This window comes from Dermacentor andersoni, chromosome 2, assembly GCF_023375885.2.
Source record: "Dermacentor andersoni chromosome 2, qqDerAnde1_hic_scaffold, whole genome shotgun sequence".
Taxonomy (NCBI): Eukaryota; Metazoa; Arthropoda; class Arachnida; order Ixodida; family Ixodidae; genus Dermacentor; species Dermacentor andersoni.
The window spans coordinates 38,947,021-38,974,836 of NC_092815.1; the positions used below are offsets into that span (position 1 = coordinate 38,947,021).

A 27,816-nucleotide genomic window follows, 5' to 3' on the forward strand; every position below is an offset into this window, starting at 1 on the left:
CTGCCAAGACCTCATGCAACATATCCGATCGCGTTGACAACACACCGAAGATGTTTTAGCGAAGACATGCGAAAAATCCATAAGACACTGCAGTAAACGCCAAGACTCGTTCTATTTTCACTTTTGTAAAGGTGTAGCGCATTATTTTGGGACAGCGGACTTGGAAATGCGAAAGAAATACTAATTAACTCAGAATATCACTCAGCGAATTATTTAATTACCAGCACACATGATGCACTCGTGGAATTGAAGGGAACCATGCAGTGCTCAAAATATGCACGTTGAATACATACTGAGACATACGCGCTAAAATTTGCCGCGAAATACATCAATCTTACATCGTTTCCCACAACAGGCTTCTTCACTGGTTTTATGCAGGAAATGACCACCCTATATGGAGCACAAATAGAACTGCAGGCGACCAGTCGGGTCATAAGCATGATCCTTTTGCCTAGAACATCGATGTAATGAAGACCATAGGCCAGCAGCGTCGGCTCGGTGGCTATGGCATTGCGCTGCTGAGCACGAGGTCGCGGATTCAACTCCTGCCGCGACGGCCGCATTCGATGAGGGCGGAATACAAAAATGATCGCGCACCGTGCTTCGAGTGCATGTTTGGTAAAAATTGATCCGGAGCCGCTTCACTGCAGAGTTCCTAATAATGCAACTGTGCAATTTAGCGAAGTTATATAAACCCCGTAATTCAGTGAAGAACATAATTTGGGTCGCGTAATCATCAAATTGTTATAGCCACTTTGTACGTCTCAATCTCGATACGCCTCAATGACATCTTGCCGCGTAGAGCCACGTACGCCGTATCTTATTTCGTGCCAGTCACTGCGCACACCAGTGATCGCGTTTAATTTGACCAGTCAGTCGTCTGCATTGTCTGCGTGTGCCTGTTGGTTGATTCATGTACATTAACCCGACAGGAACGGATCGAGTTAAACGTCAAGATGACGTACCCCCGACTCGACCCCGTTTGCATTAACTCACTTCAGAAGACAAGAAGTTGCGGTGGAAAAAAAAAGAATCGGCGAAAGTCACTTTTACCGCCGCACCGCCAACACTATACCCGATAGCGCCTACGTGCATTTCGCCGGGCGGGTCGCTCCGAGTCAACAACGTACCCCGTAAAACGGACAGACTTACCTAGCCAGTCCCAGTGCTCACCTGACCTTATTCATGCTTACGTAAACCCGGAATGCAAATTTGTGCCCGAGAAGCAGACTCAAACAAGTTTTATTGACCTCGTTTAGGCAGTTTATGTGAAAACATGGACGAGGTTCCGAACGAGTCCGAACGTGCGTGACAGGCACCTTTAAAGTTGGCTTTTCCACAATAAGATACTATGAATGGGGAAGCCTCCGCTTCTGCGATTTATTTAGTTTTACATGCACTCTGACAACGACATGCGTCTTCATAAACATATATAAATAATTAGACAAAGGCATCTCAGCTGCGTTTGAACTTTGGTAATCTCTATCACGAGCCCGGAGCTCGCGTACCGTTAGGGCGTTGCGCATAGAGGCGTTGCGGAATGAACGTCCGACACCATGCGACGCAGCGTGCGATGAACGCGCGCTGAGTGCAGCCTTCGTTATCAAGGTGACGACTAAGCTATATATACCTGAGGCATGGTAAGAAAACGGAACTGGTCAGTTATACGGCCGCTGAGGACCTTAAAGGAGTCAGCTAGGAACGCAAACGCGATTTCAAGGGGGAGGGGGGGGGGGGGGGTAATAGCGTTTTGTCGCGCTACCTGAAGTCTACCGGTCTGTGCGATCTGTTCAGCTCAGTTCAGTTTTATTTCCTTAGGGGCCCCTGCGTTATGGGTCTTACACAACGGGTGGGGTTACACGTTGCATTTTTATTTCAATACACGTTATGTTAGCTTGTGCAACAATAACATCGATGGACAGCTGATGGGTAAGGCCGTTCCAGTCTGATGCTGCCCGGAAGAAAAATAAGGCTGAAAAAGTAGTAGTTCGGGAACGCGGGCGCGAAAATTGAAATGGGTGTCCGGTGCGTTGTGATGTATGCGTGTGGCGTAAGGTGTAAAGTGCGTGATGCAGTGCGCTGTAGAAAGACTTAAGGAGAGGACGGAGGCTGGCGATACAACGACGATAAGAAAGAATTCATAAGTCTATTTATGTTTTCAAAGATGATAGACTGATGTCGTAAAAATAGGAAGAATTAATCAACCTAGTTGCAAGTCCTTGAAATTGTTAAAAGGTCATTCTTTTTTTAAATATTCCTGATACGGATTCTAGATGGGTGAAGAAAATTATGGTTTCGGTCTGAGAAGCGCTTTATATAGGCAAGAGAAGAAGGGGAACAAAGGGGCTCGATTTTGATAATCGTAACCACGTAAAGCCAACATATAATGAAGCCAAGAAAAGCGTCGAGGAAATTACCTGTGGTTAAAATTGGAATTAGAAAGTAATGAAGAAAAGGTAAATGAACGTTTACGAAAAGATAACTTATCGCCGGTGGGATCCCAGCCCACAACCTCCGCACTGCGCGTGCGTTGCATTACCAATTGTACTACGGCGAGGGCTATCAATTCGTCCACTAACTTGGGTATTTTATGTTTACTAGATCTAGCCCTATGAGTTCTAGCCAGAGCCACTCAGAGCCATGGTGCGCGGATGTGGAACATCCTTTTTTTGCCCGATGGAGTCCCGCAACCCGTGATCTTAGGAGAGCAGGCACGTGGATAATAAGCCCTCGCATGCTACCTAATGACATCAAGGCTGCTAGATTCGAGACCCTCAAAATGAATAAACGAGAGAAGAAGGGGAACCTAGGAAGTTGTGGGTTCGGCTCTCACCGGCAACAAGCTATCTTTTCGTCCACTTTCATTTCCCTTTTCTTCATTATTTCCTACATTCCAATTTTAACGACAGTTAATTTCCCCGATGCTTCTTTTTTTTTTTTTTGGCTTCGTTGCCTGTTGTCTTTATGTGGTCTTTATATAAGCAAATAACTTGACGTACTTCGTAGCTATGCGAAGGTGACGCTTTAAAAATCCCAGTCTTTTGTTAGATGACGAAAAAATGCTAATAATGTGAGCGTTCCAAGTGAGGGCGTTTGATGGCTCAAAGGATTGCCGGGAGACCCGTGGAAATTGTAACAGAAGAAGCAATTCACTTGGACAGGCACGTACGCAGGGGGGGGCAACCCAAGGTAACTTTTCTATGCAAATGAGGGGGGATTACCTTTACTAGTACAAATGTGAATAACGCCCACCATTCACCACAAAAACGCATAAACCCACAAAAGAACGGAAATAAGGTGTATTTTACACGTACGCCTGTGCGATTCACCTCTCCTTTACTTGACAAACAAAGAACTATGTTAAATGGACTCGCGCAGGAAAGAAGCACCAAGAACAAATAAAGAAGCAAAAGTAAAATAAAGATTACGTTAGTAAAATAGAACTGAAAAAGCAGCCGTTGGCAACAAAGGCAAACGGACCACGCGGAGTTAGGTTACTCCGCCAGCCAATCACAGAAGCCAACAAAATCGTCGTCATGCGGTCTTTTCAAAATGGCGTCGTACTTGATACCTCCGGAGCGTCTGCTGCTCGTAAAGAGTCTTTTCATCGGCAGAAGCAATGAGGTGTGCAACAGACATGGACAAAATGTATGGAGTCTTCAAAAGTCTGCGCTGGCGTTCATTTCACTGCTGCGCCCGTTTTACTCATGAAACTTCACTGCCAACTGAAGTGAAACTTCACAACAAATAGTTGTAGCGAAGCAAGCATGTTAATTCAGTTCAATAAAGAATTAGGAATTCGCCATTCCACTATAATAGGCGAGGGAAAGGGTATAAAATTACGCGCTAATAATTTTATTTTTATAGTTACCGCCTTATTTGGGTAACAGAAAAAGTTTCAAGTACGAATTATTTGCAACCTCGTGGAGGACCAGTGGCTGGCGGTTATGAGGGTGTGGGCGGGGCTTCATTGCAGACTTCAGTTGTATGCGACTATATTAGCGTTTTTTTGAATTATCTCTGGAAGAATTATACAGAAATATACATTTGCGGAACACTCACAGTTGTTTTGGATCCCTCGTTTACTACTCTAACAAGTGCCACAACCAACTCGTATTGTTATTTGGGAAGTTACGTAACGATGCGTGGCCGCCAGTCGCGTACAACCGCGTAGAGCGCAGGAAGCTGCGATTCTAGACGTAATGCGCCCACCGCGAAAGGTTAGAAAAGCACCTACATAAGCACAGCAGAGATGTGGCTACGTTGGGCGGCTCTAATGATAACTGTAGAAGCGTCATTCAGAAAACACGGAATTGTCCTCCATTTTAAATAAACAGGTGTTGATCCATAAATATTTTCATAAACAATGGCTAAATTTGTTAATTTTCACTTTTCCTGCTTGTTTGGCTGTTGTCTCGGCCCTCTCCCTTAGTAGATCGCTTAATTTCTCAGCTCCTTGAGACTCTTGTTTCCATTTGCCAATTGTACAGCACGAAAAGTGCTGTACAATTAGGGAAACACCAGGTGAATTAACGGGCGACAGCCATATTGCCTATGAGTTTAAGGGTTATTGCAGGGTTTGATGATGGATGCTCTCTCGCATTATATTATTTTCCACCTTATCTAACCCATATCACGGGTATATGGTTCCGAGGATCTGTCAGCGTCGCGGCGAGCGGTCACTCGAGCAAATAATGAAACAAAAAGAAAAGCTCAACGCAATTGGCATTTTCTCTGGCCGCAACTCGTTCCACGCTCATACAGACCAGCTGACCACGAACTGAATCCCTTTCCTGGTCCCTGGATCAGACTAGACAAAGAAGGTTGAACTAACGAAGCAACAACGATGCGCGTGACCGTTGAATAGATGGTGACAATTGAATGCATCTCGAGTTAATCGCGCGGGCACCGAATTGATGAGGAAACTGGCCTTCACATCCCAGGAGACGCCGATAACTACCGCCATCCAAAAGCACTGAAAAAGGCAACAAAATGTTGACCACCGAATAGCTGTCAAGTCTCAACATTGATTTGGCGGCGCTTTAGGAATGTGTGTGAGAAGTGGTGGCGTGGGCGGAGAGGGGGGGGGGTGTATGCGTCTTAATTTCGGGGGGGGGGGGGGGGGGGGGCCCTTGGGTACGTGCCTGCGGAGAAAACTGCTAGGGATGAAAGTTGTAGCGGGTGCGTCGAATCATCTGTGGTTTGAACTACATGCTCGTGAAGAAAGGACAACCAAGTTCTGATTAGCTCCAGGGGCGTATTAGTTGACGCGAAAACGTTCAGACCATGCTTGCACGTACGGCACGTAGTTGAGATCGGTTCAAGATGATGATGACTTTGAGAACGTTGGCGCATACTTAGTGTGGTGAATAGGTCAAGTATCGAAATATCGCCTTCAAGGGAAGTGAGGGAAGAATGAATGAATTATGGGGTTTTACGTGCCAAAACCACTTTCTGATTATGAGGCACGCCGTAGTGGAGGACTCCGGAAATTTTGACCACCTGGGGTTCTTTAACGTGCACCTAAATCTAAGTACACGGGTGTTTTCGCATTTCGCCCCCATCGAAATGCGGCCGCCGTGGCCGGGATTCGATCCCGCGACCTCGTGCTCAGCAGCCCAACAAAGTGAGGGAAGAACGAAGACGCCAACCAATCTCCACGAGTATATATACCTTCGTCACGATCGAGATCTTCGTGCTGCTCTTGTACCAAGCGCCTCGAGCCTGTAATTATTCGTTCAACCTACAGTGCTGTCATTATTATGGCAGTTACCAGAGTTTCGAACAATACAAACGGCACTCATTCTACAAAGACAACGAGGTCGAAGAAACTGTTGGCGTTTCGCTGTCACGTGCGAACCGCAGACGCAACGAAGAAAGAAGCAGAAGAAGAGGGCTGCCATTCCGGTCCGCCATGCCGGTATAGCCACTTGCTTGGTTCGTCAACCAGCTTCACGATTCTGCGCTCCACATTCAGCTCGCTCTTGAAGACCACCCTGCACCTGCTGGTGGGCAGTTCTCCCGAAAGCTCTGCGCACACCATGCACGCTCCCCGTTCATCGACAGGAGCCGACAGCGCCAGCGAGCGTAAGTGCGACGCACTCTCCCTGCTGTCTTCACTGTGGGCACGCAGTGAAGACAGGCTTACCCTCTCCGAGGCAGATACGTGCGCAACACTGCAGTGTATTTCGCGGCACTAAGGTGTTTCGTATATTGCAGACGACTGACTCTAAACTGGTGCTAGTCTAAGGATTCATGCACGGTGCACGAGCCCGAAGCACTGACTGGTTTCAACTGCGGCACTGGCAACGTGTAGCCTGAAATATATGCCTTATTAGCGAATTTTAGTTAATTGCGCAGTGATTCACGTTGATGGTCGCACAATTTAAAGCGTCCACCGGTCTTGATAAAATGACCGCTTGTAACGCAGTAAATACTTAAAATGCAATAGCTTGCATGCGGCGTCATAACTAGTGTCATAATGGAGCATGATTCACAGTAAGGTGAACGTTTGGGCTAGTATATAGCGAGTCATCCGGGATACATACGCTCACAGTGCGAGGGTAAACAGAGACAAGAAACAAGAGAGAAACACGGCGCTATATCCGTGTTGTTTCTTGTTGATTGTGTCTATGTTTAGGCTAGCGCTGTAAGTGTATCCATGACGATTCACTGGTTCCACAATACTGCCGGTGAGTAGTAGGCCGAGATTGTTCGAGTGATATTTCAACATGGCGGCTTAGGGCTCGACAACAGATTCACGGCACAACAGAACAAGATGTCCAACATGGTCCATGTCTTTCATATCAGACTTGTACACGTTATATATCAAAAATACGTAACCGGTTACAATTACTTCATCCAGAAATGTAATTGATTGCAGTAGCCTCAAGGAAGCAATTCAGCAATTGCTTAAATCCAACTGACTACTTTTTCGTTACTTTTCTCCCAACCCTTACTAATATTGCATAAACACAGTATAGATAGAACGAACTGGTCTGGTTCTTTCAGTGCGTGCTCTGCAGCCCTTCCCACGTTATTTTCACTAACAATTGCTTTCCAAAATTTTCGTCTGTCGTGTTTCCTGGTTTCCTGGTGATGTCACCAGCAGTGACACTGAAAACTCGTTCAGTATCACTGAACGGGAGGTGTCGTAACATACGAGCGCCTTGCGCACAAGATTGTAGCTACTCAATGCCACAATGTTCGCGCCTGGGTCCTCTATGAAGCGCAGCGCTTCGCGCTGTTGCTGGGGTTCAGAGAATGCGCTCCAGATGGGGCCAATTAAAAGTTTAGAGAATCGTACGTAGGGGATCTCCTGCAGTCAATATCCGAAGTGGCCATCAAAATTGACCGATAGCTGCCATATCAGCCCTGGTCTAATCCGTTGGACAACATCTGGTGGATCATTACGATGAGGAAACAGACGTTGAGCGCCCAGGTTTGCCTCTTCATGCACGACCGCGGATGTTCTAATGTAGTTCCCGCCAAATAGAAATGCTCAAAGCTGTGTCAGCTGTAACAGCTTGTCCATCAATAAAGGAACTACTTGCATGTAATTTCTTACTTGAACAAGTAGTTGAATTAAGTGAGCTTAGCGTTACCAAGTAACAAAAGCACCGATCAGTTACAAAACTGCCAAACAATGTAATCAATTACAAGCAATAATTGAATGTAGTTTGCTTCGTGTAAGTCCGTTCCAGATGTAACGCCAAAAAGCCGCGCAGCTGTTTTGTCGCTTTATCAGTTTCGTGCGGAGGTGACAACAGCAGTCACGTACCAAGTCATGCATGTCCTGTGTCGATAATGTTATCCTAGAAAAAATAAATAAAAAAAGAAAGCGGACGTCAGGGAATATATGACGACTATAATTGTTACCTACGTCTTAGCAAGGCTATATAGATAGGCAATCTATATTATAGCCGTAATGAGAGTTAGGGCACAACGCATGAAACAGTTCCATGCAAGACGTACCATGGGTTTTCGAATTTCGCGCTTAAAGTGACACCTCACGACCTTCACGACCTACAGCGGTTATAACTGCAACAACTACATGCTTAAAATAGCGTATTGGATGAATTGAAGTGCAGACTATTTTATTAAATCAAATTATTCTCGCACGCGTTTACTTTAAGCTATTTGCCACGACACAATAAAAATGAGCATATCACAGCCAGCTGACTGATGCGACGCTCAAGGAGGCTTGGCGGAGAGTCACCAGTGCCGTGTTGATTTCTGTGTATTTCTTGCGATCCCACATTTGGAAGTCTCGTTTAGTGGACTGCACATGGGCACTGCTGTTGATCGTACCAATCTGAAATTGTAGGCAAGCTTCAAGGTTTGCGGCGTCCGCCGACAGCTCGATTTTTGCCCCATTGCGGGGTGTGCCGCATCGTTCTCCCCTCACGTGACGTCTGCTGCTGTCTCCGCTGCCTGTCGCAAAACATGTCTCTGAGCACGGATATTGGCTCTGTTTTAACGGGTTTGCCCGATGATTTCGAAAAAGGAGGTTTGTCATTTCACTTACGGCCTCTTCTATAGATTAGTTATCGCGTGTTTTCTCATTCTATTCAATGAGCGCGGTTTTACTGCGCCGTTGTTTGCAGCGGAGCCGCGGCTAGTTGCAACTTTCATTTTGCTCTTGCGATTGCTCCTTGTTATTTAAATCGCGGTAGCACAATTCCGGGAATATATAAGTTAATTTATGTAATGTGCATGATTTATGCTGCACTCTAAGCATGGGCTTTCTCTTTGTTTCATAGTGTAATTTGCACCGTATCAACTTGGTTTTGGTGATATAGCAATCTAAGTTACGTTGCGTATGTGTTTATTGTAGCGCAGAGTGTTCATAGGACAAGCTGAGAATACTGATTGTTACAGATTGCAAGCGTTTTTTTTAATACGTATTCGAAATAGATCGAGCTTGCGAATCTCTAACGTGTGATCATAAGTTTCCTTTGGTATAACAGCTGGGGACCGGCGTAACAGTCCATTTCTGTCGTGTTTCTTAATTGTATATTTAAATTATTTTTTCTAGGTGTGGTGGCTGCCACCAGTGTTCTTCACCAAAGGGCGAACGAAATACGGCAACAAAGGGTCAATTGGCAGTCCTACCTCCAGTGAGTAAAATACTTAACGATTTCACGTCATAATTTAATGTATACAGAAGGAGGTCTCATATCTCATGGCTGTGGGGGACCTTGTAATAAATAAGTGACATGTCACTATGGTCACATATTCGTAGTTACGGCAGTGAACTTGTGGCTCATGGCATGTTTCATGGATCAATATAATGGCACCAATTAATGCACTAGGTACGTCGCAACTAATAATGCGAGCTTAATTACTGTGATGAAACCAGAAATTTTAATGTGCTAGGGTAACACTGGCCATTTCTCAGCCATGTGAGAGAGCACGAATTGCAGCTTCTGTCACATTTGCCTACCTTACAGGAGCTCTTGTGCTCCAGAGTATGCTGCCGCTGCATGTTGGTGTACGGTGTTTTTGACTAGACCTCTTGGGCTGCAACACCTGATAAGTGATGTGCCGCTACTGAGAGATCTCGGAGAGCCAGCTTTGCTCACTTGCCCACCATAGAGCAAGTACATGCAAAGATCTGATTTCTTGCATGGAGTTCCAGCACAGAGGTCATTCTACTTTAAGATGGTTGATTGGCATTACTGTATGATGCAGCAGCTTTTGCCTTGCCTATCTAAGTGATCGGTGAAGCAAGTTCATGAGTACTTCATATGACTTGTATGACATCATATGCTCTGTGTGCATTGTGTCGGGCCACATCATTCATCTTGCGCAGGAGCCAGATGATCACACAAGAAGACTACAACTTCATTGTTGCCCTTGACCAGTCGACACCAGAGAGCAGGGCTAACCTGCTCAAGCAGCAGCGTCTGCAGTCAGCCAAGACCTTCTTCAACATGCTGGGGCACATCTCGAGGGACCAGACCATCCAGTACATCCTCATCATGATAGACGAGATGCTTCAGGTAATGCTTGCTGCAATTTTATTAGGTGACCTTCCAACTCCTCATTATTTTTGTTTGTCACTCAAGTTTGGCTATATTGCACACATTATCACATTATAGTGACAATCCGAACACTGTAGCAAAAACTGAATTATGAGACTAACACTTTATTGAGTGAATGGGCGCCCAGAAAAACAAGTTACACTCAAAGCACTACGACAGCGGTGAGCAGCATCTGCGTCGAAAATTTGATCTGCGGATCAGATGCATAAGCGTATACATGGCTCAATGAAACTTCCAGTGTAATCGCTGGTGCTCGTGTAGGCTATAGAATGTACACCACTATTCGCATCACGCACACGATCTTATTATCCCAGGCTTGGTGACAACATAGGCAACAGATCGAACTAGCGATAACATTTGCGAAATTTATGATACAGAAAGGCTGAGCAATAACATTTAACATTTGTTAGTTGGTGAAAGACGGTCACTGGAAAAAGACCAAGTACGCATGTCAATATTGTTGTAAGCAAGGAAGCAAAATCCTGGTTACTGGATACCTGTATCAGTTAGTTTGTGCAGTATGTGAACATTTGTCATTTGCAAGGCTTATGATAAAACTGTTCACTTGCATGAACAGTTATAATTTTGGACAAGTTGCATTGCTCATATGTTGTATCAGGCTTTCTTAACGGCAAAAATATGAGTGACAGCTTGAATAACTATGAATGAGAAGAAACTGACAGTTCCTCGTCTGAAGCATTGCACCTGGTCTTTGCTGAACCTGTTTTTTAATGAATGAGCTTCTATTGCATCTTGTGATGGATTTTTGTATTGTTTCACTTGCAAACATTATGTGACCTTGTTTACTTTGCAGGAAGACAAGTCACGAGTGGAGATTTTCAAGGAGTATGCCCGCAAGAAAAAGGAGCCGGTCTGGACTCAGTTTTTGACCTTGCTGAATCGACCAGATGGCTTCATCGTGAATATGGTATGCAACGTGTGAAATGATGCAACATCCAGATAAATTCATTACAGAAAATATGGGTGGGCCCTCAAAGTGAAGAAATTGTTTTTACCAGCGGACTGTTGTTGCTTACACAAGAACTGAAAGTCAGCCTAGTTCATTCATTATTACGTCATACTTAATGTTACGTTTTCTGTGTAATTTTCACATTTTAAAGCATCACATATTAACATACCATTGTTGTGTCCATACAATTCACAATTTGCTCATCTTTCCTTGTTCTGCTATGCGCACACTATATTTGTTAGTGGAGATTTTGAGGTGCCATGACAGCAAATTTTCGAGCTTGAATTATGCATTTCATGTTAAGCTGCATGTGTCCCACAGCAGGTTAGCAAAATTTGAGCACATTCGGTACAGTAGAAAATTTGCATATGAATATTTTTATGTCGCTGTTGAACTGTGCAGCAGTATGGTAAGACTAAGTGGGGAGGAAATGAATTGGCGGCCCCAGAAATGGCTCCCTCGAGTAACAGAAGCCTATCTCAAAGGTCATGCTTTTGTGCACTACAAATATTGTAAGTGATTGCAGGGCTATAAAATGTCTTGGCCGCCACGGATTCTTATGATTTTGCATGTGTGTCTCTGAAATTTGCTGCTGCTTTTTATCATGTTAGGGAAGGAATCACAGGCACAATTCAATGCCGACACCCTTGCTGTGCCTTTGGTTGCCAGAGCATGCAGAGTAAAGAGTCTGATGTGGTCTCGCACTGTTTCAAAGCGGGCGACACAGCACTGGCCCCTCATTTCCTGACATCACACAGTCCATACCAAAATGGTGGTCGCTGTAGGTGGGAGGAGCTTAGAGGAAGCAATATTTTGAGTCACAGTGTGCTATATTAGCCATGTTTTATTGTCTCTATAACCACATTGAGCTTTTTACTTTCAGTTACAATGATAAAACTGAGAGTAGTCATGTGACGGTGGTCATAGCCCCTTTAATGTGCCTGCTATTCAGTCTGAGAAGCTTTTGCGTGGATTCTGTCTTAATATTGTAGCCCACATCTAATTTTGTGAGGGTCAACAGATAGTTGAGCCCCTTGTTTGCTGACACGCCTTCTGGGGCATGATTTGAATACAGTAACTTCAAGGGACACTTTCCTGGTGCGATGCTATTCATTGCAACAATAAAAAGCCAACAGACAATGAATCCAAGGAAAGTATTGGCAAAAATAACTAGATACTGGATTTCTCAGCATCTGATGTTTTCAAAATTCAGCAAGCCTTTATCGGCATATATTTTCCTCAGAAAAGAAGTGTGAAAAATTGCTCACATATTTATATTGGGAAGCAAACAAAGGCATGCGAAAGATTATTGTTGTAAAGGCAGTGAGGCGCATCAACTATGGTTGAAAATTGCTAAAATGCATGCAGATTTACTGAGTGGTTCATAAATAACAGCGTCAGGTGCACGTTGCTCTTTCAGCTGAATTGTTGAGCGATTTCCACCCAGAATTTGCTTAGAGGGAGCATTTCTTCAGTGGGTTCAATTTAAAGAAGTACTGACGTATTTTGGACTATATACTTTCTTTTGCCTTCTTTTCTATTTTTCGTTTTGTATGTGTGTTAATTGAAGGTCGTAGACCTCTAAACCCTACCAAAGATACTAGCACATGTTGGAGCATCCTAAATAACTTATAATAGCTCTTCTATAGCCAGTTTCAGTTTTGTTACCCAGGAGGTTACTGTGTCGTGACCTGATGGCGCAGAAGGTGGTCACTTGGTAGTTTCATGAAGTTTTGGCACTCGCTCCGGCTTGCTCATTTTCCTCCTATGCTGCTACTTGTGAGGTTTGATGTAGCAGCAAGCAGATCACCGAGCGAACCTCGATGAGTGTCGAAATGGCCCACAGTATGGCAGCGAAACAAGTACAGTGTTGCGTAGTGTCTTGATACATCTGTTTTGCTTGTGCATTGATTTCATTGTCTGCAACCAGACAAGTCGCATCATTGCCAAGATTGCTTGCTGGAGCCGTGAGCTGATGGAGGGCTCCGACTTGCAGCATTACCTCACCTGGCTCAAAGACCAGCTTCGCATGCCGGTGAGTGCACTAACACAATCTTGTGGGTTCATCGATAAGCTGTAGAACATCGATAACAAAGCTTTCAAGATATTGTAACATGGTGAAGAGGAGTAGATAGAAGAAGAGCAGGAGGACGAGCTGAGTAGCAGACAAGGCAATATTTCGGTGGCGACATCGTGGCGACCTCTCACCCATCTCGTTCTTCATCTGTAAATAAACATAGATCATCCTCAACAGTTTTTTTTGGTGGAAAGTGCTGGGTACCGCCAACCACCACGCAAGATGGATGACACGGTTCTCCAACCTCCTGATCTGCGTCGAAGCTGCCGGGTCGCTGGATCGCCCTCATTACTTCCCGTGTTTGAGATGTCCCACACCAAAGGCAACACTCGCACCGAAATGTTGTCTTGTATGCTACCCAGCTCGTCGTACTCCTCTTCGCCATGTTACAATATGCTTAATAATGCGTACTTAGATATATTACCAGGACAATGTTATGAATAGGTCAATGTATTGTGGTGCTGTGCCAGACATGTGCAAAGCCTGAGATAATGTGACTGATTAATGCAATTGTGTGTTTTGATCATATTGTGAGACCAGCACTGCATCGCTGTAGCTAAGCAAGAGCATTGTTTGCTTATTCAGTACCCGCCGTGGTTGCTCAGTAGCTATGGTGTTGGGCTGCTGAGCACGAGGTCGCGTGATCGAATCCCGGCCATGGCGGCCGCATTTCGATGGAGGCGAAATGCAAACACACCCGTGTACTTAGATTTAGGTGCACGTTAAAGAAACCCAGGTGGTCGAAATTTCCAGAGCCCTCCACTACGGCGTGCCTCATAATCAGAAAGTGGTTTTGGCATGTAAAACCCCATAATCTATCTGCTTATTCAGTGATGTGCAATTCTTCATCTGTTTTAACATGTAGATAAATTCGACTAGTTGCAAACATGCACACTCCTCTGTCCGCCAACTTATCCTGGTTGCTGTGGTTGCATTATTCTTTTTTCACATTTTAAATTACGCAAAGGGGCGCATTTCGCTGGAATCACAACGTATCCTGGCAAACTTTCGCGGTGAGCGGGTTGTCCATATCGTCTGGGTGCTTGCGCACTCCTCCTCCTCCCCCCCCCCCCCCCCCCCCCGGCAATGAGGCGGCCGACACCGTGGCTCAAGGACGCACAAGCCGAGCCACCGGGGCGCCGCAGCTGGGGCTGACAGGGGACCGGATGGTTAGCTACAGGGAGATAACTAATCATTACAGATTGGGGAGGGTGCGTTTTCCTCCCACACACCCATCACTTAATAAGCAGCAGGCGGTGGCATGACGCCTCCTTCAAACAAATACATATCCAAATCTGGTGACTTATAATCATTATTACCCAGACCAATATTCGGCCAATTGTAAATTTTGTCAAGAAAGGGCGGACCTGGATCACATTATCTGGGCCTGCCCTTGGGCGCCCCGACAGGGCCAAAAAAAGTTCAGGATCGGAAGCAGTGGGAGACCGTGTTGCTCAGCTCGACCCCCGAAGACCAACTTTTGGCTGTCCAGCAGGCTGAGGATGCCGCTAGAGCTCAAGGGCTTCTGGCCGCCATCTAGGCGGGGTTGGCCCCCTCCCCACCAATCTGCCGGCTATATACAATAAATGTTATTTCTCTCTCTCTCACACATGTAACAGAAACACTGCCTTCAGACAGTATCAAGTGTTTGCCATTGCAGATGCACTAGAATTATTAAAGGACCTCTTTTTTTTTTCACTTACCACTTTTCACATTGTATTTCACTGTGGGCTTATAGTGTCATGCAAATAACCACACTTGTTACACCAACTGGCTGGTACAGAAAGTACACAGAAACAATGTTTTTTTTTTTTTTCTATGGTTATATTTCACTGGTATGTCCAAAAGCATTGAAAGTGCTCGATAGATGGTGTTGTGTGAAATGAGGCAACACTTTTTGTGTCATTTGCCCAGTGCACCTACAGTGTGGCTGGCTATTCTGAAGAGTGGGGGAACTGGGATATGTGGAGGTGTATTTCAGGTAGATCATTAAATTGAGCCAGTATGTACCTATCCTTTCTTCTTTTTTCCTTCTATTGCGCACAAACTGCTAGCTGGCTACAATGTTGACACTTGCCTGTCTGCCATCCTTTCTTTTGCTCCCAGAACAATGAGTACATCCAGTCCGTGGCTCGGTGTATGCAGATGATGCTGCGAATCAATGAGTACAAGCTAGCCTTCGTTGCCATTGACGGAATTTCAACGTAAGTGTGGGACAATTCAATGCTTTTGCTCTAAGGTACTCCCACTGCTTGTATGTTGCCGTGCATGCCATCCTTGTCTTGCTTTACTTCTACCATGTGTGTGTAATGTCGTCACTTTCTGGCATGTGTCATGCTCATGTAAGGATACTCTGTAGTGTGTATGTCCTTTTTGTCACACTGATGGCAGTGCCTCTCAGATCTGTTGCAACAGCGATGAATCTGCTAGTAGAATGTGTGGCAGAACATTCAAATAATGGCTGCATGTGAGCTAAGCCAATCGTATATAATCTGCCAGCTTCTGACCAATGTTGGCACCTGTACCACCTCATGTTGCTTTGTGTGATGCTTTCATTGCTGTTGTGCAATTAGTGGAAGCATGTGATATTGTGTGCACATGTTACTGTCACTAAAAACATTACATTAGCTTGCTGGTATCAGGACTGCGATCTTGTTCATTCTCAAGGTGCAAGCAGCTCATGTGCTGAGTTTGGGCTTTCATTCACTCATATTTATACCAGGAAGACAAACTTGTACTGTTCACAACACTGGAATGCAGTAATCTGAACATCTGACCCTTGCTACGCTCTCCATCACAGTGAAACACGCAAGGCTCAGGAGACATAAAAGAACATCAGAATGGTGCATTGACACTTGTGCCTGTCACTTCAAACTGGCCAAGATTGAAAATGTTTATAGCATTATAACACTACAACACAGAGCTCCAGATCTGACAAAAGCTGCAAACTCACGCTTTCTTGTTTCTTTGTTTGAATGCTCTATATGGCAGCCCCTTGAAAATTTTGTTGTAACAGTTTGGTATTTGCACAGCAGCATTTCTTGCCTACATAAATATACTCACACAACAACTCAACGTCACTGATCTGGCTGTAAGGTAAACATTGAGGAAAGAGCAAGCACATAGATGAGTCCATCGTGATGTTTTGTTTCTCGCTTACAGCATTGTGACGGTGCTGGCGGGTCGAGTGAACTTCCAGATTCAGTACCAGCTTACCTTCTGCCTCTGGGTCCTCACCTTCAATGTTGACTTGGCCAAGCGGATGAGCAAGTAAGACCTTGCAGCACTTATTTACTCTGGAGATTGTGAGGCTTGTCACAGCACTGAGTCACATTTAACGGCTGATGCTTCCCGTGAGGCTGTGACTACACTTAATTATTTTTGAGAACAGTGAACAGGTCACAAAATCATGTGCCAATATTTTGGGGGTTACTGTATTGGGCAGCAGGATTCTGGCTGCAGTTCTTAATTGATGTTGTTCAGACTGTGGCCACTTTAGTCCTAGATGCAGCAATCTAGTTTTCCTTCTATTTTCACTGCCATAATCCATTGCCCTAAATGATTGGAAAAGCTGTTAGTGCATTGGATTATTCTGTTAAACAGCTGTCTTGGTGTCCCCCACCTCTGTATACCATAACTATAGAAATGTGAAGAATATGCCACTGAAACTTTTCACTGCATGAGCTTCACTCTGCAGAATACATAATGAAGTCGTAATATTACGACATACAAGGCATCTTATTTTTTTCCACTCTTCTTACTTTCAGTTATTAGGCAATTCACAATTTTGCTGTGCCACACAGGCCGCTTATTCTGTTTGTTCAAAAGTTAAGCCTGCTTTTGTATTTGCATGAAATATACTTATTATTGCGATATCAGTTACAATCAACTTCTGTTAATTTGACCCTGACGGGACTGATAAAATCGATTGAATTATCTGGCGACTCGAATTAAACAAGATGCAGAAAAAACACCAACACACACCACTGGACACCGTATTGTGAGGTGTCCAAAATTTCCTTCAAGCTGTCCAATTTACCTGGCGGTCATTGTGCCACATCAACAATGCCTGGTGCCTTACCTGACATCTTTGAAAGTGCTCTCAGAAATTGCAGATCAGTGAATGAGTGCAGCTAATTTGAGCTGGAAATGCAGAGAGATAAATTATCACACTGGTGCGCCCTGTGCACTACGTGCCTATCAGATAATGCCATATCATTTAGCGCTGATCATTCTTTGGCGATGTGGAAGCCCAATTCTTTACTGCATCATTAATTTGCTTATCCACTGAAATGGGACATGCAATGGCAGCATGTTAAAATGCTGCTAGTGCAGCACATTACCCCTGTTCTGGGGAGAGGTGGTGCATGCGCTGTGGGCCTAACATAACAGGCAGAGCTAAAAGGCTCAATTTCTGCATTACACATTATTGCAGTAACTAGCAATGCACCAGACTTTGGCTGAAGTTTGTCTGAAAGGCAGTGAGAAATTTTGTTCAGTGTTACCGTTAAATGGTTCTAGGAGTTGAAATTTGTGGGACCTTTTCTCTATGCAAATACATGCGACTCTGACAGGACTAACCAATCAGTTCTAATTATCCGGCAATAATAATTAAAAGATATTGAATTACTGGAATTTCAGTGTAGTACAGGTTAACGAAATTTCAAATTATGCCAAGCATCTGAAACACGCTATTTGGTTTTAAATGGCAACAGTTTTAGAAAAGTTCATTGTAAATGCTTGTGTTGATGGCATTTGTTAGTACTAATGGCAATCGCCATTAAAGGGGGTAGATATGAATAATTGCACCATTCTAGGCAATCCTGGTTTACTGTAAGTTGCAATTTCAGGAAATTTTTTAACTGATTGTTTTCAAGAACTTGCAACCATTCATAAGTACCAGAACTTTTCAAATGTGCGAGGAAATGCATGAGGAAAATTGCTAAACATTGAACTTGGGAATGCGCATTGCCTACTGCCTCTACAGGTACAACATCATACCAATCCTGGCTGACATTCTCAGTGAATCGGGAAAAGAGAAAGTGGCACGGATTATCCTGGCAACATTCAGGGTTTGTACACTTCTTATATCTCATTAGATTTATCAAGGGTGTCTTCAGAATTTATGGTTAGCCTTCCTTCTGCCATTTAGAACGGTGTACTTTAGCCTTGCATTTACAAATAGTGTTTCTGCTGTCACTTGCTGCAGTAGGTTAGCTGCTGTGGCATTGCACTGCTGAGCTCGAGATTGTATACTTGACCCTAGCCACGGCGGCCGCATTTTGCTGGTGGCAAAATTTTAAAAAAGAGAAAAGACGCTTGTGTAATTAGATTTAGGCACTCACTAAAAAGTCCCAGGTCATGGAAATCAATCCGGAATTCCCCACTACAACATTCCTCGCAATTATTTCGACTCATAAAAACCCAGAATTTGCTTTGTGTGTGTGCGTGTGTGTGTGTGTGTGTGCGCGCGCGCTGTTTTAAATTAATAAATGCCTAAAATTGCAGCACAGCGAGCATACCACGAAAGCAAAAGCAGGTTCCCAAAGCAGATGATGTCACGTGTGCTGAGACACATTTACCAGTTGTGTGAAATATTTACAACTGCTTCAAACCTTCATAACTCTTAATCTTTCTTTAACTATGGTTTAAGTGGTTGATGGTGTCAACATATAAAAAAAACAATTTGCATTAAGTTTTGCTTTTAAATTTTGTAGTCTCATTTCTTTAAAATGGCTGCCATTGTGCTGCTAATTAGTGATCTAATGCCATAGACTTCCGTTAATTCGGCTCCGGTTAATTCGATCCGGGCCGAAGGTCCCGGCCGGTATCTATGCATTTCTATAGGCCAAACTTTCGTTATTTCGATCTTAAATTAGCCATCGCCGGATAATTCGAACTTGACCAGCCAGCACGCATGTGCCTGACCCGTATGGCGACTCCGATAGCGACCCTTTCAGTGGCAGCCTCTGTGTCGGCAGACCTTAGAGGACAGTCAATGCGTTGAGCACACATCATCTCTCGCTTAAACGGCTATTTTCGGCCCGCCCTAGAAATATCTTAAAGCAATAACCGTAGGTCACAGTGCTTGATTACGGTATTCACCTGATTATAACGCGTGACTTTTTTAAAAAAGGAAATTGGGCCGAAGATAGTCTGCGTTGTGCATTCAGTCACAAAACAAAAATCGCCTTTGCAACGTTCGTATGCATTTCCGCATGACACTGATTTATTGCGGCGAAGCTGACTTTAGAAATCGTGTGGTGAAGCTGACTTTAGAAAATTGACTGCCATTATGCAACAATTTTTCTTGCTTAAAAATCGGGCGCGCGTTAGATTTCTACTTTGTTTAGGAGGTTTAATGTAATTTATACATTAGTATACTACTTTGGGCACATAGAAAGTGGGCGCGCGTTTGATTTGGGGGCGCGTTAGAACCGGCCAAATACTGCCTAATGAATCAGCAGTGTGTTTTGGTGTTTTTTTCTGCATATTGTGCAATTCGACCCGTCGGATAACTCGATCGATTTCGTTGGTCCCGTCATGGTCGAATTAACGGAAGTCGACTGTATAGGATATTCGAGTGGCACTCATTATTTTGTGCATTTCTCTCCCTTTGTCCTGGCACGGGGAATTTGCAGAACCTGATCGAGAAGCCTGACGAGAACGAGATCCGGCGGGACAACGCCATCGCCATGGTGCAGTGCAAGGTGTCAAGGCAGCTTGAGATACTGCAGGGCAAGAAGTACACCGATCCCGACATTGTGGAGGACATTGAGTATTTGGAGGAGAAGCTTAACACCAGCGTTCAGGACATGAGGTACGCACAGTTGAGTAGCCGCAGCACGTAAACGCATGCTGCAAAGAACTGTCGGGACTTGAGATGGCAGTAATCGGGGCACGCTGTGCTGTACTGACCATTTGAGACAGTTGGAGTTGGTAAAAAAAAAAAAAATTGTGGCAGAACTCACCTGTCGTGACTGTCATGTCACATTGTCACATAACCACCATCGTAAACAATGTACCAGAGTGGGCAACTGCTATATGTATGTACAGCTAAACTAATGTGATGCAAATCATCACTTATGGTATAACACTTAAGTATGGTAGTTTCACTTGAAAAGTTATACTGAATGTTATGTATACTGCCTCATTGTGAGAATATTGCTCACACTGTGTATTTTCAAGTCTTTTTCATTGCTTTCCATGCTGTAGCAACTTAGTTTCAAACATCTTTGTTCCTGCTTGCAGTTCCTTTGACGAGTATGCCACAGAGATCAAGTCTGGTCGTCTAGAGTGGGGACCTGTGCACAGCTCAGAGAAGTTCTGGCGGGAGAATGCAGACAAGCTCAACGAGAAGAACTATGAGCTGCTGAAGTGAGTGAGAGGCTATGGAAACTATGGCAGCTGGATCTATGCGAGACTGAGCAAATTACTCTTTTGTGTTAGAAGGTTTTCCCTGTGGCAGCGTTAGGGCATTGCATTTGTATTTTACTGCATACGGCCACTGCTCTTACCTCAGGCTCCCTGGCCTCTGCGCTAATTACATGGTGTAAAACACTGGTTGCTTAGCAAGGATCGTTGAATACATTTCTGGGGTCCGTAAGGCCACCTACTGTTAAGGCATAATTACAAGGCAAAGTAGAGCTAGGTGTACTTAATATTATTCATACTCTGCTCCAATTAGGCCGTCCTGTGCGGTTGTCTAAAATGCACTGTTCCAGAAATGGGACAACAGCTGGCAGGGATTCAAGCTTTCTCTCATTATTTATGAATGTACCAATGATACAAGTCCAGTTTCCTGTCACTTATACTTCATGCATCAATTATTTTTGTCTTGATACTTATGGCAATCATTTCCACGGCCCTTGGTCTTCCATTTCTTTACTTTGTGCCCAAGGATTCTTTGGTCAATATAAATGTACTTCAGAACTATTGCTGTAAGATGTGTTCACTGTGGGAAAACATTTCAGCAAGGGCCTTTCAGCGTACCATGTTCATCCATGTTATCAGCCAGCTGAAGAAGGCAACTGTTGCATGAAAAAAAAAAGTTTCCAGCAACGACAAGTACTTTGATTCATATTAGGGTGTCCCTAGATGCAATATTAGTGACTCGATTGACCAACTATGCCCAAACATTCATTACGCTAAGAAATCCCCAGTGTGCATCCACAGGATTCCTTGTTAGCAGCAGGCAAACAGTGTGCACATTTTAGTATGTACTCTGGTCACATCTGCAGCGCGTATGCTAAGCATGACACCACGGAATGAGAACACCGCCAAAAATGCTGCTCATGTGCATCCCTTGTGACAACAATTTGATGAGATCCTCACTGATATAATCTTTTTGCCAGCTGCAGAGCTTGTCTTTCCCAGTAATCTTGGGGCAGCTTTGTAGCATTGCACTTCAGCCAGTTGAGTGGGAAATATATTTTCTTTTTTTTGTGCGCCTATTTCCACCTTGCGATGTTCCGAAAGACTCGTTTGAGCAGAAGCGGAAATTGGATTAGAGCATAACACATGAAATTTCTAGAGGAAATATGCTATAAAGTATTGTCTTTTTACTACAGGATCTTGGTGCGCCTGTTGGAGACAAGCAGGGACCCTCTTGTTCTGAGTGTCGCTGCCCATGACGTTGGAGAGTACGTCCGGTACTATCCACGAGGAAAACAGTTGAGTGGGGCTTCATTTGCTGATCTCACCAACTGTTCCTTCATTGTGTCAAGCTAATGTTGTGGCATGAGGAGCACTGCTGTGCCTGTTCATTGCCTGCATGAATGTTGCGTACAAGTCCATTAGCATTCTCTCTTGGCAGGTGAGCAGAGCTTTTTTAGAGTTGTATGCATCTGTGTAAAGCAAACTATAAACATTTAGCTGAAGACCTGTAATGGTGAGAAAGAGTACAACAGGACCCTGCTGCTGGCAACAGCAGAAAATAAGTCATCTAGGCTCTGCAAGGATCGCATTTATGGATAAATATGGTTATGTTGACTGATATCTCGGTATACTTGCTGTAGAAAGTCACACATATAATGAGATCTGGCATAAATTGTGTTATTGTGTAACATCATCACTTAATTCTATCCCTCTAGGCTGACCAGTAGTGAAAAGTGGCCATAGAACCTTTTTTTTTTTTTTTTTTTCATTTACAGCAAAAAGTGCTTGAAATATTGGTGCAAGAAGTTGTTGTATCCTTATGGAACGTGCCTTTTATCTTTGGCACTGCTATCAAGCTTTCAACTAAAATGCATTTTCTGTGGCATTGTCCTTTAGCTTTGGGTTGTACTTTTTTCCTTTGTCAGATGTCGCAAACTAGCTTAACAGTCGTGCTTAAGTTGGATCACGTAAGACGCATGTCACCTCCCTCCTTTCATGGAGCTTTAAGGGAGGGTGGGGAATTGGTGGGAGATGAGCCTCGACGGAAATGTGGAGCTCCTCACGTAGTGCGCATGGCACCTTTTGCGGAGCAAGTGCATTCCATTTACGCTTCACTTTTCAAGGAATCGTCTCATTTCACCAGTGCTGTATACCATGTTGATTATGGTCAGCACTCTCAACTTCTCTTCAAATAATTAAAGTCTGTATGCATTCATGCCACACATGTTCCTCCTATTTTATAGTTGTTGGTCTACACCGGTTCTATCTGCCACCTGCCAATCACTAGTAGGAAAGGCACAGCAAACAACTCTTCCATTATATTGCTTGGGCACAAATGCATTTCCGTTTCAATAAATGTTCTCCCAGTGCATTTCGGCAATTTCTTTTTTTATTTTTATGTTTAATGGTTTATTTCCTGTATTTTCAGCAGATAGTTACATGTTGAAAATTAAAACTAGAGTTGAAAAGAATAACTAGTTGGGCTTGTTGGTTGAGCATAGTGGAAGGCTACTGCGTGGGAACTGATGGAGACAAAGTAGACACACAAAGTACATAGACACAGCACTGTGTGTCTACTTTGTGTGCCTCCTTTGTCGGTTCCCGCTCTGTAGCCTTCCACTAAAACTACAGACTTTTTGTCGGTGTTAGTATAGAGTTTCCGTTAGGAAACTTGAATTTTCTAGAACAGAGGAGATTGTGCTCAAATTGGTTAGCGTGGCAAGAAGAAAATGTCAGTGGCTATACATAAATAATTTAGAAGCACTAAAGTGTAAATGTGGAATGATGCTTGCACTGTTTGTGCCTGCAAGGTTGAGCTGCCAAATGTCCATCGTGTAACACTGGTTCTTTGTATGGTCACTTTCAGTGTTATTGAGAAACTGGGTGGCAAGCATCTTGTGATGCAACTGCTAGGCCACGAGGACCCCAATGTGCGGTACGAGGCTTTGCTCTGCGTCCAGAAGATCATGGTGCACAACTGGTAAGGCAAAGCGGTGAAACGCTAATGTAGCTACTATATAGGTATATTGTTCATGAAGCTGTTTGCGTAACCATTGTCTAGTGGCTGACTAGCCAAACGTAGCATACCACTCGCTCATAATCCCTCTTGTTCAGTCACTCAATCAGCATATTAACCTATAGATTAATCAATCGGTAAATTAATTACTGCATTTACTTTCCATTTACAAAAAAGGGTAAATTAAGGTAAAGGTAAGGACCCTCTATTTGCAGTTTGAGAGTCCCCAAACCCCCTACACTGAGTCAAACTTAGATTCCACACAAATAATTGATTTTGACTGTCATGTGCAATGGCGTGTTAGCTGAAAAATGAGCACTAGTTGTATTAAAGAAGTCCTGAACTGCATTTCTTCGAAGCCTCAAAAATGCCTTTGAATGAGTGTGGTACCCCCAGTTTAGTACCAAAATAATTTATGAAAAAGAACTGAGTGTAGATATTACGAGTGCTGGGTATTTAGCTTTCCCATTCGACCTCAGAGTTCGTTCCGAAGGAGCTGAGAAGCATCTATGGCAATAAAACTAGTTGTACCCAGCCTACAGCATTACGGCAAGTGGGCTTGTCACTGCACCCTGTGCCAGCCGCAGTATTTATGCTATGCAGCAGACACAGCTATGTGTGGTTATACACAACTGCAAGTGCACAGCAGGCTGGCTGTATTTCCGTGGTGCAGACCGGCTTTGTCCTGCAAGGATAGTAGGCAAATCCAGATTCCACACTTCATAGCGCTCAGTACGAAGCACGTCTAACAAGGAGCAGCCGGAAATGAGTGCACTCTGGTGCGCATCCCTTGTAGGTGCTAGTGGCTATTCAACGGAAGGGGCAGCAGGCACGGTGTACATATGGTCACTGCTGAAGTTTCGCATAGTTCGAGGCAAGTTGAGTGTTCCATACTGATCAAAATTAAGCTGACAGCTGCAACATACTGATATGCAGCGTGGCCAAAGTTCTATTCTTACTTGGGCAGGTGTGGCAAGCATCACCAAACTATAGTCAGCTCGCACTTCATTGGTGTCAGCTATTGGCCAATAGCAGCCGTATATGGGAATACGCTATATGATGAAATATGGCAGCCCTGAAACGTGCAAGAAGTTTTCTGTTGAAAAGAGTGTGCTTGAGAAAATAGTGACTTTGCACTCCGCTTGTGAGCTCCACGCATCGCGCTTGTGCAGAATTTGGCTGGCTGAGATGGTGACAACAGCGAATGCTGTTGTGAACATCTATTTTTTCACGTAGCTCGAGGGGTGGTTCAGGGCCCTTTTAAAGCTGGTTTTCCACATTAGATCAATCGAATTGCCAGTTGCATGACTCAGCGACACCAAACTGCATTCCAAGTAGTTCGTGTGCACTCCTCCTATGTATGATGTAACCCATTGCTCCTCAGTCACGCAACACCTAATTCAAGAATCTAATTGGGTCATTGAATTGGTCTTTGGGGTGGAGAAATGTGCTAATCCGCCTTGAGAAAGAAAATATGCTGGGCTGCACAGTAATGTAAATGTGAAGATTTGGGTTTTTTTTACTCTGGTGGCGGCTGCATATGGTGCAGCCAAGTGGCGGGCCCTATTTCAGTAGCGATCTGCGATGGGGACAGAGTGCACTGAGTGCCGATAGCTTCATGTGCACTGTGTTCTTGCCACTTAGTTCGCGTTGAAGTGAGAAGCAGCATGAAGGTCAATTCACTTGCTCCTGCCACCGCGCTTCCTCACGCCAGTGTTTTGGCAGCAAGTGTCCGCATTCATCGAGCGAGATGTGTTCGTGTTTGCTTGTGCGTATGTGACACCATGCTTGTTAATTTAGTTAGTAAGCGAATGTTTACAAGTTTATGCCGCCGATAAAACTGCTATCCTTGCTTCATATAGCTGTCTAATAATTTGCTATCGCAATCGATGCGTTGCCTTTTGGATGAAACTGCAACTCTTGTTTAATGTAGTAAAATTATCGGAGGACCAGTGCTCTTCCTGCTGCTCTTTTTTTGTCTCCTGAGGTGTCTTCTTTTTCTGCAAGCACTGCAAATGACATGTGTGTAAATGTTTGTTTAGGTATGTGGCCTAATATGCCAAAGTTTGTTTTAACTGCCCGATTTTTTTTACTCCCATTTTAATGTAATGGTTTACATAATCCTTTTTTTTTTTTTTTTTCAGGGAGTACCTTGGAAAACAACTGGAGAAGGAAACAAGCACCTCACGTCCAGCACAAGGCCCAACCAGATCATAACTCATCTGGACATGTTACTGTGCTTTTTAAACCTCAGGAGGGAATGTGTAATAAACCTGTGTATTTATTTATCCAAAGGCACTTGAAGCCACCGGCATTCCTTAAGCATAACTTTGTGGGTTTTTCTTTGGTTAAAATGTTTGAACTGGCTGCTCCATGCACATAGTGCAAGAGTGACATTCCAAGTAAAACTGCCATTGCACAAGTACTTACTGAAAAACTTTTTTGTCTTTCCATTCTGCATATATAGAATATTCTTTGGTACTATAACCTGATGCAGACTGTGAGTTCTTTCTGGATTTGTACAGTGTGTCAACAATGTAACCTAAAGCATTCACTTGTTTAGTGTGATTTATGTTAGACTATAAGTTGTGCCAGCATTGTTTAAAAGCTGCAGAGAACATGTGTAGCAATAAAGACAATTGTGACAACTGTTTTCGTCTTTAATTCAATACTTTGTCGTACGCCAACATGAAATAAATACTGAAGGAAAAAACTTCTAAACATAGCAATTAAACACCATACGTGTTTCCCTTGTCTACTTTGGCACAGACACATTGACGTCTTCGTCTGTCTCGACGCCAGTTTCTTCGATGAGGGCTTTCTTCCCTTTAGGATAGCCTTCAAGAATGGCATCAATCATGTCGTTTGCCAAGCGCTTTCTCTTGCGCCATTCCTTCACGAATGTCTCGTTGTCTTTGAGAATGCGGTCCTTCACTTCCGGCTCGACGAAGTTCGTATTGGAGGTAAGCTTATCTAGTCTCGCTTTCAGCCTTTCATGTTCCGCAGTGGTGGACGCGATCTTTTCTTTGAGCTGTTCCGTCGTCAAGCTCTGACTCAATGCGCTCAGCTGCGACTCCCGGGTCTGCAGCTGTCGCGTCAACTCCTGGTGCTTAGCGTTGAGGTCGCTGATCTCTTGGTCCATAGAAGATAGCTCTGCCTCTGCAACGTTGGGGAATTCATCCTGGTTGGCGAAGTATATCTTCTGCTTTCCGTAAGTCTTCTCTTTGATCTTGTCGTCCTGCGCGAGTTGCTCCAGCGCTCGCACTACGGCAGTCTTTCCGTGCTCCTTATGGAGGTTGTTAAAGATGTCGTTGGAGCTGTAGGGCCGGTTCTGAGCTTTGACGTAGTCGAGGATAGCCTTTTCTACCAACGCTTCTTTAGACTTGCTCATTGCGAGCTACAGATAACACGAAACTGTGACCGAAACAGTCGCCCAGCGTACCTCGCCGTTGTGCGACGCCGTAGGAGTCCACGAGACCGTGAGCTGCTCAGTTGATTTTGGCGTCGAGCATGCTAAATTCCACAGGAATGAAGTGGCAGCCGCATAATTCACGTACACGTCTACACTCCGTAGTTTCGAAAGCACACTAGGCAGTGGAACGGGCAAGTTAACTTTCAAAGGCGCGAAAACATGCACCTGTAAGTTACCGGATACCGGGTACGACAGTCTGCTCTCTAGTTTCATGTCCGTCGCGCAGATGGCAGCACCTTGCAGCACACGAGGCGCAAGCGCGGTTTGTAAAGCGCAAAACTTTTAGAACAATAATGTTTGTAGCTCGTCTTGGAACACAATTAAAAGGCCACCAAAAATTCTTAGTGCGGTACTAGGTAACTTTTTGCGCCAGCGAAATACCTGTGCGGGTCACTGGCTGTCATTACCCGGCTTGCTGACGTTACATACCTTGAGGGGGAGCAGAAACACGCTCGCGAGTTTTTCCCCTCGCTTACCTGTTGGCCTGCTGGATTTGCACGGCAGGTGTTGTGAAGTCCAGTTTGTGTTTGATGGGTGTGTCAGTGGCCGGGACTCTGGGAGCCTCGACATGAGTTCATGTGTTCTACAAGCGTTGCTCTAGCGTCCGGCGAACGAAGTGCATATTTCATGGGATTACATTGCGGCCGCTTATTGGAACTCCGGATAGCGCTGCACCACCGGTAAGTGATAGACAATGGCCCGAACAGGAATGTTTGCCGGCTCTAGGCTTAATTGACAGTTAAGTCGGCGAGATCTCCAACCTCCAGTGCGTCGTTGGTGTGTCTCGTGTCGGCTTAAACGGCGGGATCAACTTCTACACGCCAATCCACAGGTGTTCGCCGCACCGTTCGTGCGAAA

The 27,816-nt window shown here is 44.4% G+C and overlaps 3 protein-coding genes across 8 annotated transcripts in view; 2 read left to right on the top strand and 1 right to left on the bottom strand.

Moving 5' to 3' along the window:
• Positions 1-26,137, top strand: part of VhaSFD (V-type proton ATPase subunit VhaSFD) — a 46,222-nt gene extending 20,085 nt beyond the window's left edge. Inside the window, exons 1-13 of one of the 4 annotated variants that reach the window (XM_050189500.3) lie at positions 5,868-6,087; positions 9,038-9,119; positions 9,815-10,004; positions 10,861-10,974; positions 12,947-13,051; positions 15,200-15,297; positions 16,256-16,363; positions 18,081-18,165; positions 19,735-19,913; positions 20,345-20,470; positions 21,664-21,765; positions 23,337-23,450; positions 25,631-26,137. In XM_050189500.3, the coding sequence (XP_050045457.2) occupies positions 6,042-6,087; positions 9,038-9,119; positions 9,815-10,004; positions 10,861-10,974; positions 12,947-13,051; positions 15,200-15,297; positions 16,256-16,363; positions 18,081-18,165; positions 19,735-19,913; positions 20,345-20,470; positions 21,664-21,765; positions 23,337-23,450; positions 25,631-25,703 (1,422 nt within the window). In that variant the 5' untranslated portion in view covers positions 5,868-6,041 and the 3' untranslated portion in view covers positions 25,704-26,137. Of the gene's footprint in view, positions 1-5,867; positions 6,088-8,184; positions 8,510-9,037; positions 9,120-9,814; positions 10,005-10,860; positions 10,975-12,946; positions 13,052-15,199; positions 15,298-16,255; positions 16,364-18,080; positions 18,166-19,734; positions 19,914-20,344; positions 20,471-21,663; positions 21,766-23,336; positions 23,455-25,630 lie in introns of those variants that run through there. The other 3 variants (XM_050189502.3, XM_050189501.3, XM_072286385.1) reach the window with 3 other exon arrangements.
• LOC126542438 (homologous-pairing protein 2 homolog) lies at positions 26,133-27,143 on the bottom strand. Its single transcript, XM_050189504.3, has one exon. It carries the CDS (start codon positions 26,875-26,877, stop codon positions 26,242-26,244), a length of 636 nt encoding a protein of 211 aa, XP_050045461.2. The 5' UTR covers positions 26,878-27,143; the 3' UTR covers positions 26,133-26,241.
• Positions 27,144-27,277: 134 nt separating this feature from the next.
• The window catches only part of ck (unconventional myosin-VIIa ck), a 173,079-nt gene continuing 172,540 nt past the window's right edge, over positions 27,278-27,816 (top strand). For all 3 annotated transcript variants that reach the window (XM_050189498.3, XM_050189499.3, XM_055077245.2), the window contains exon 1: positions 27,278-27,638. The gene's annotated coding sequence lies outside the window, so the exon portion shown is untranslated. The remainder of the gene's footprint in view (positions 27,639-27,816) is intronic.

Coding starts and splice junctions, on each gene's coding strand:
- LOC126542438 (XM_050189504.3), bottom strand. CDS start 26,877: ATGAGCAAGTCTAAAGAAGCGTTGGTAGAAAAGGCTATCCTCGACTAC.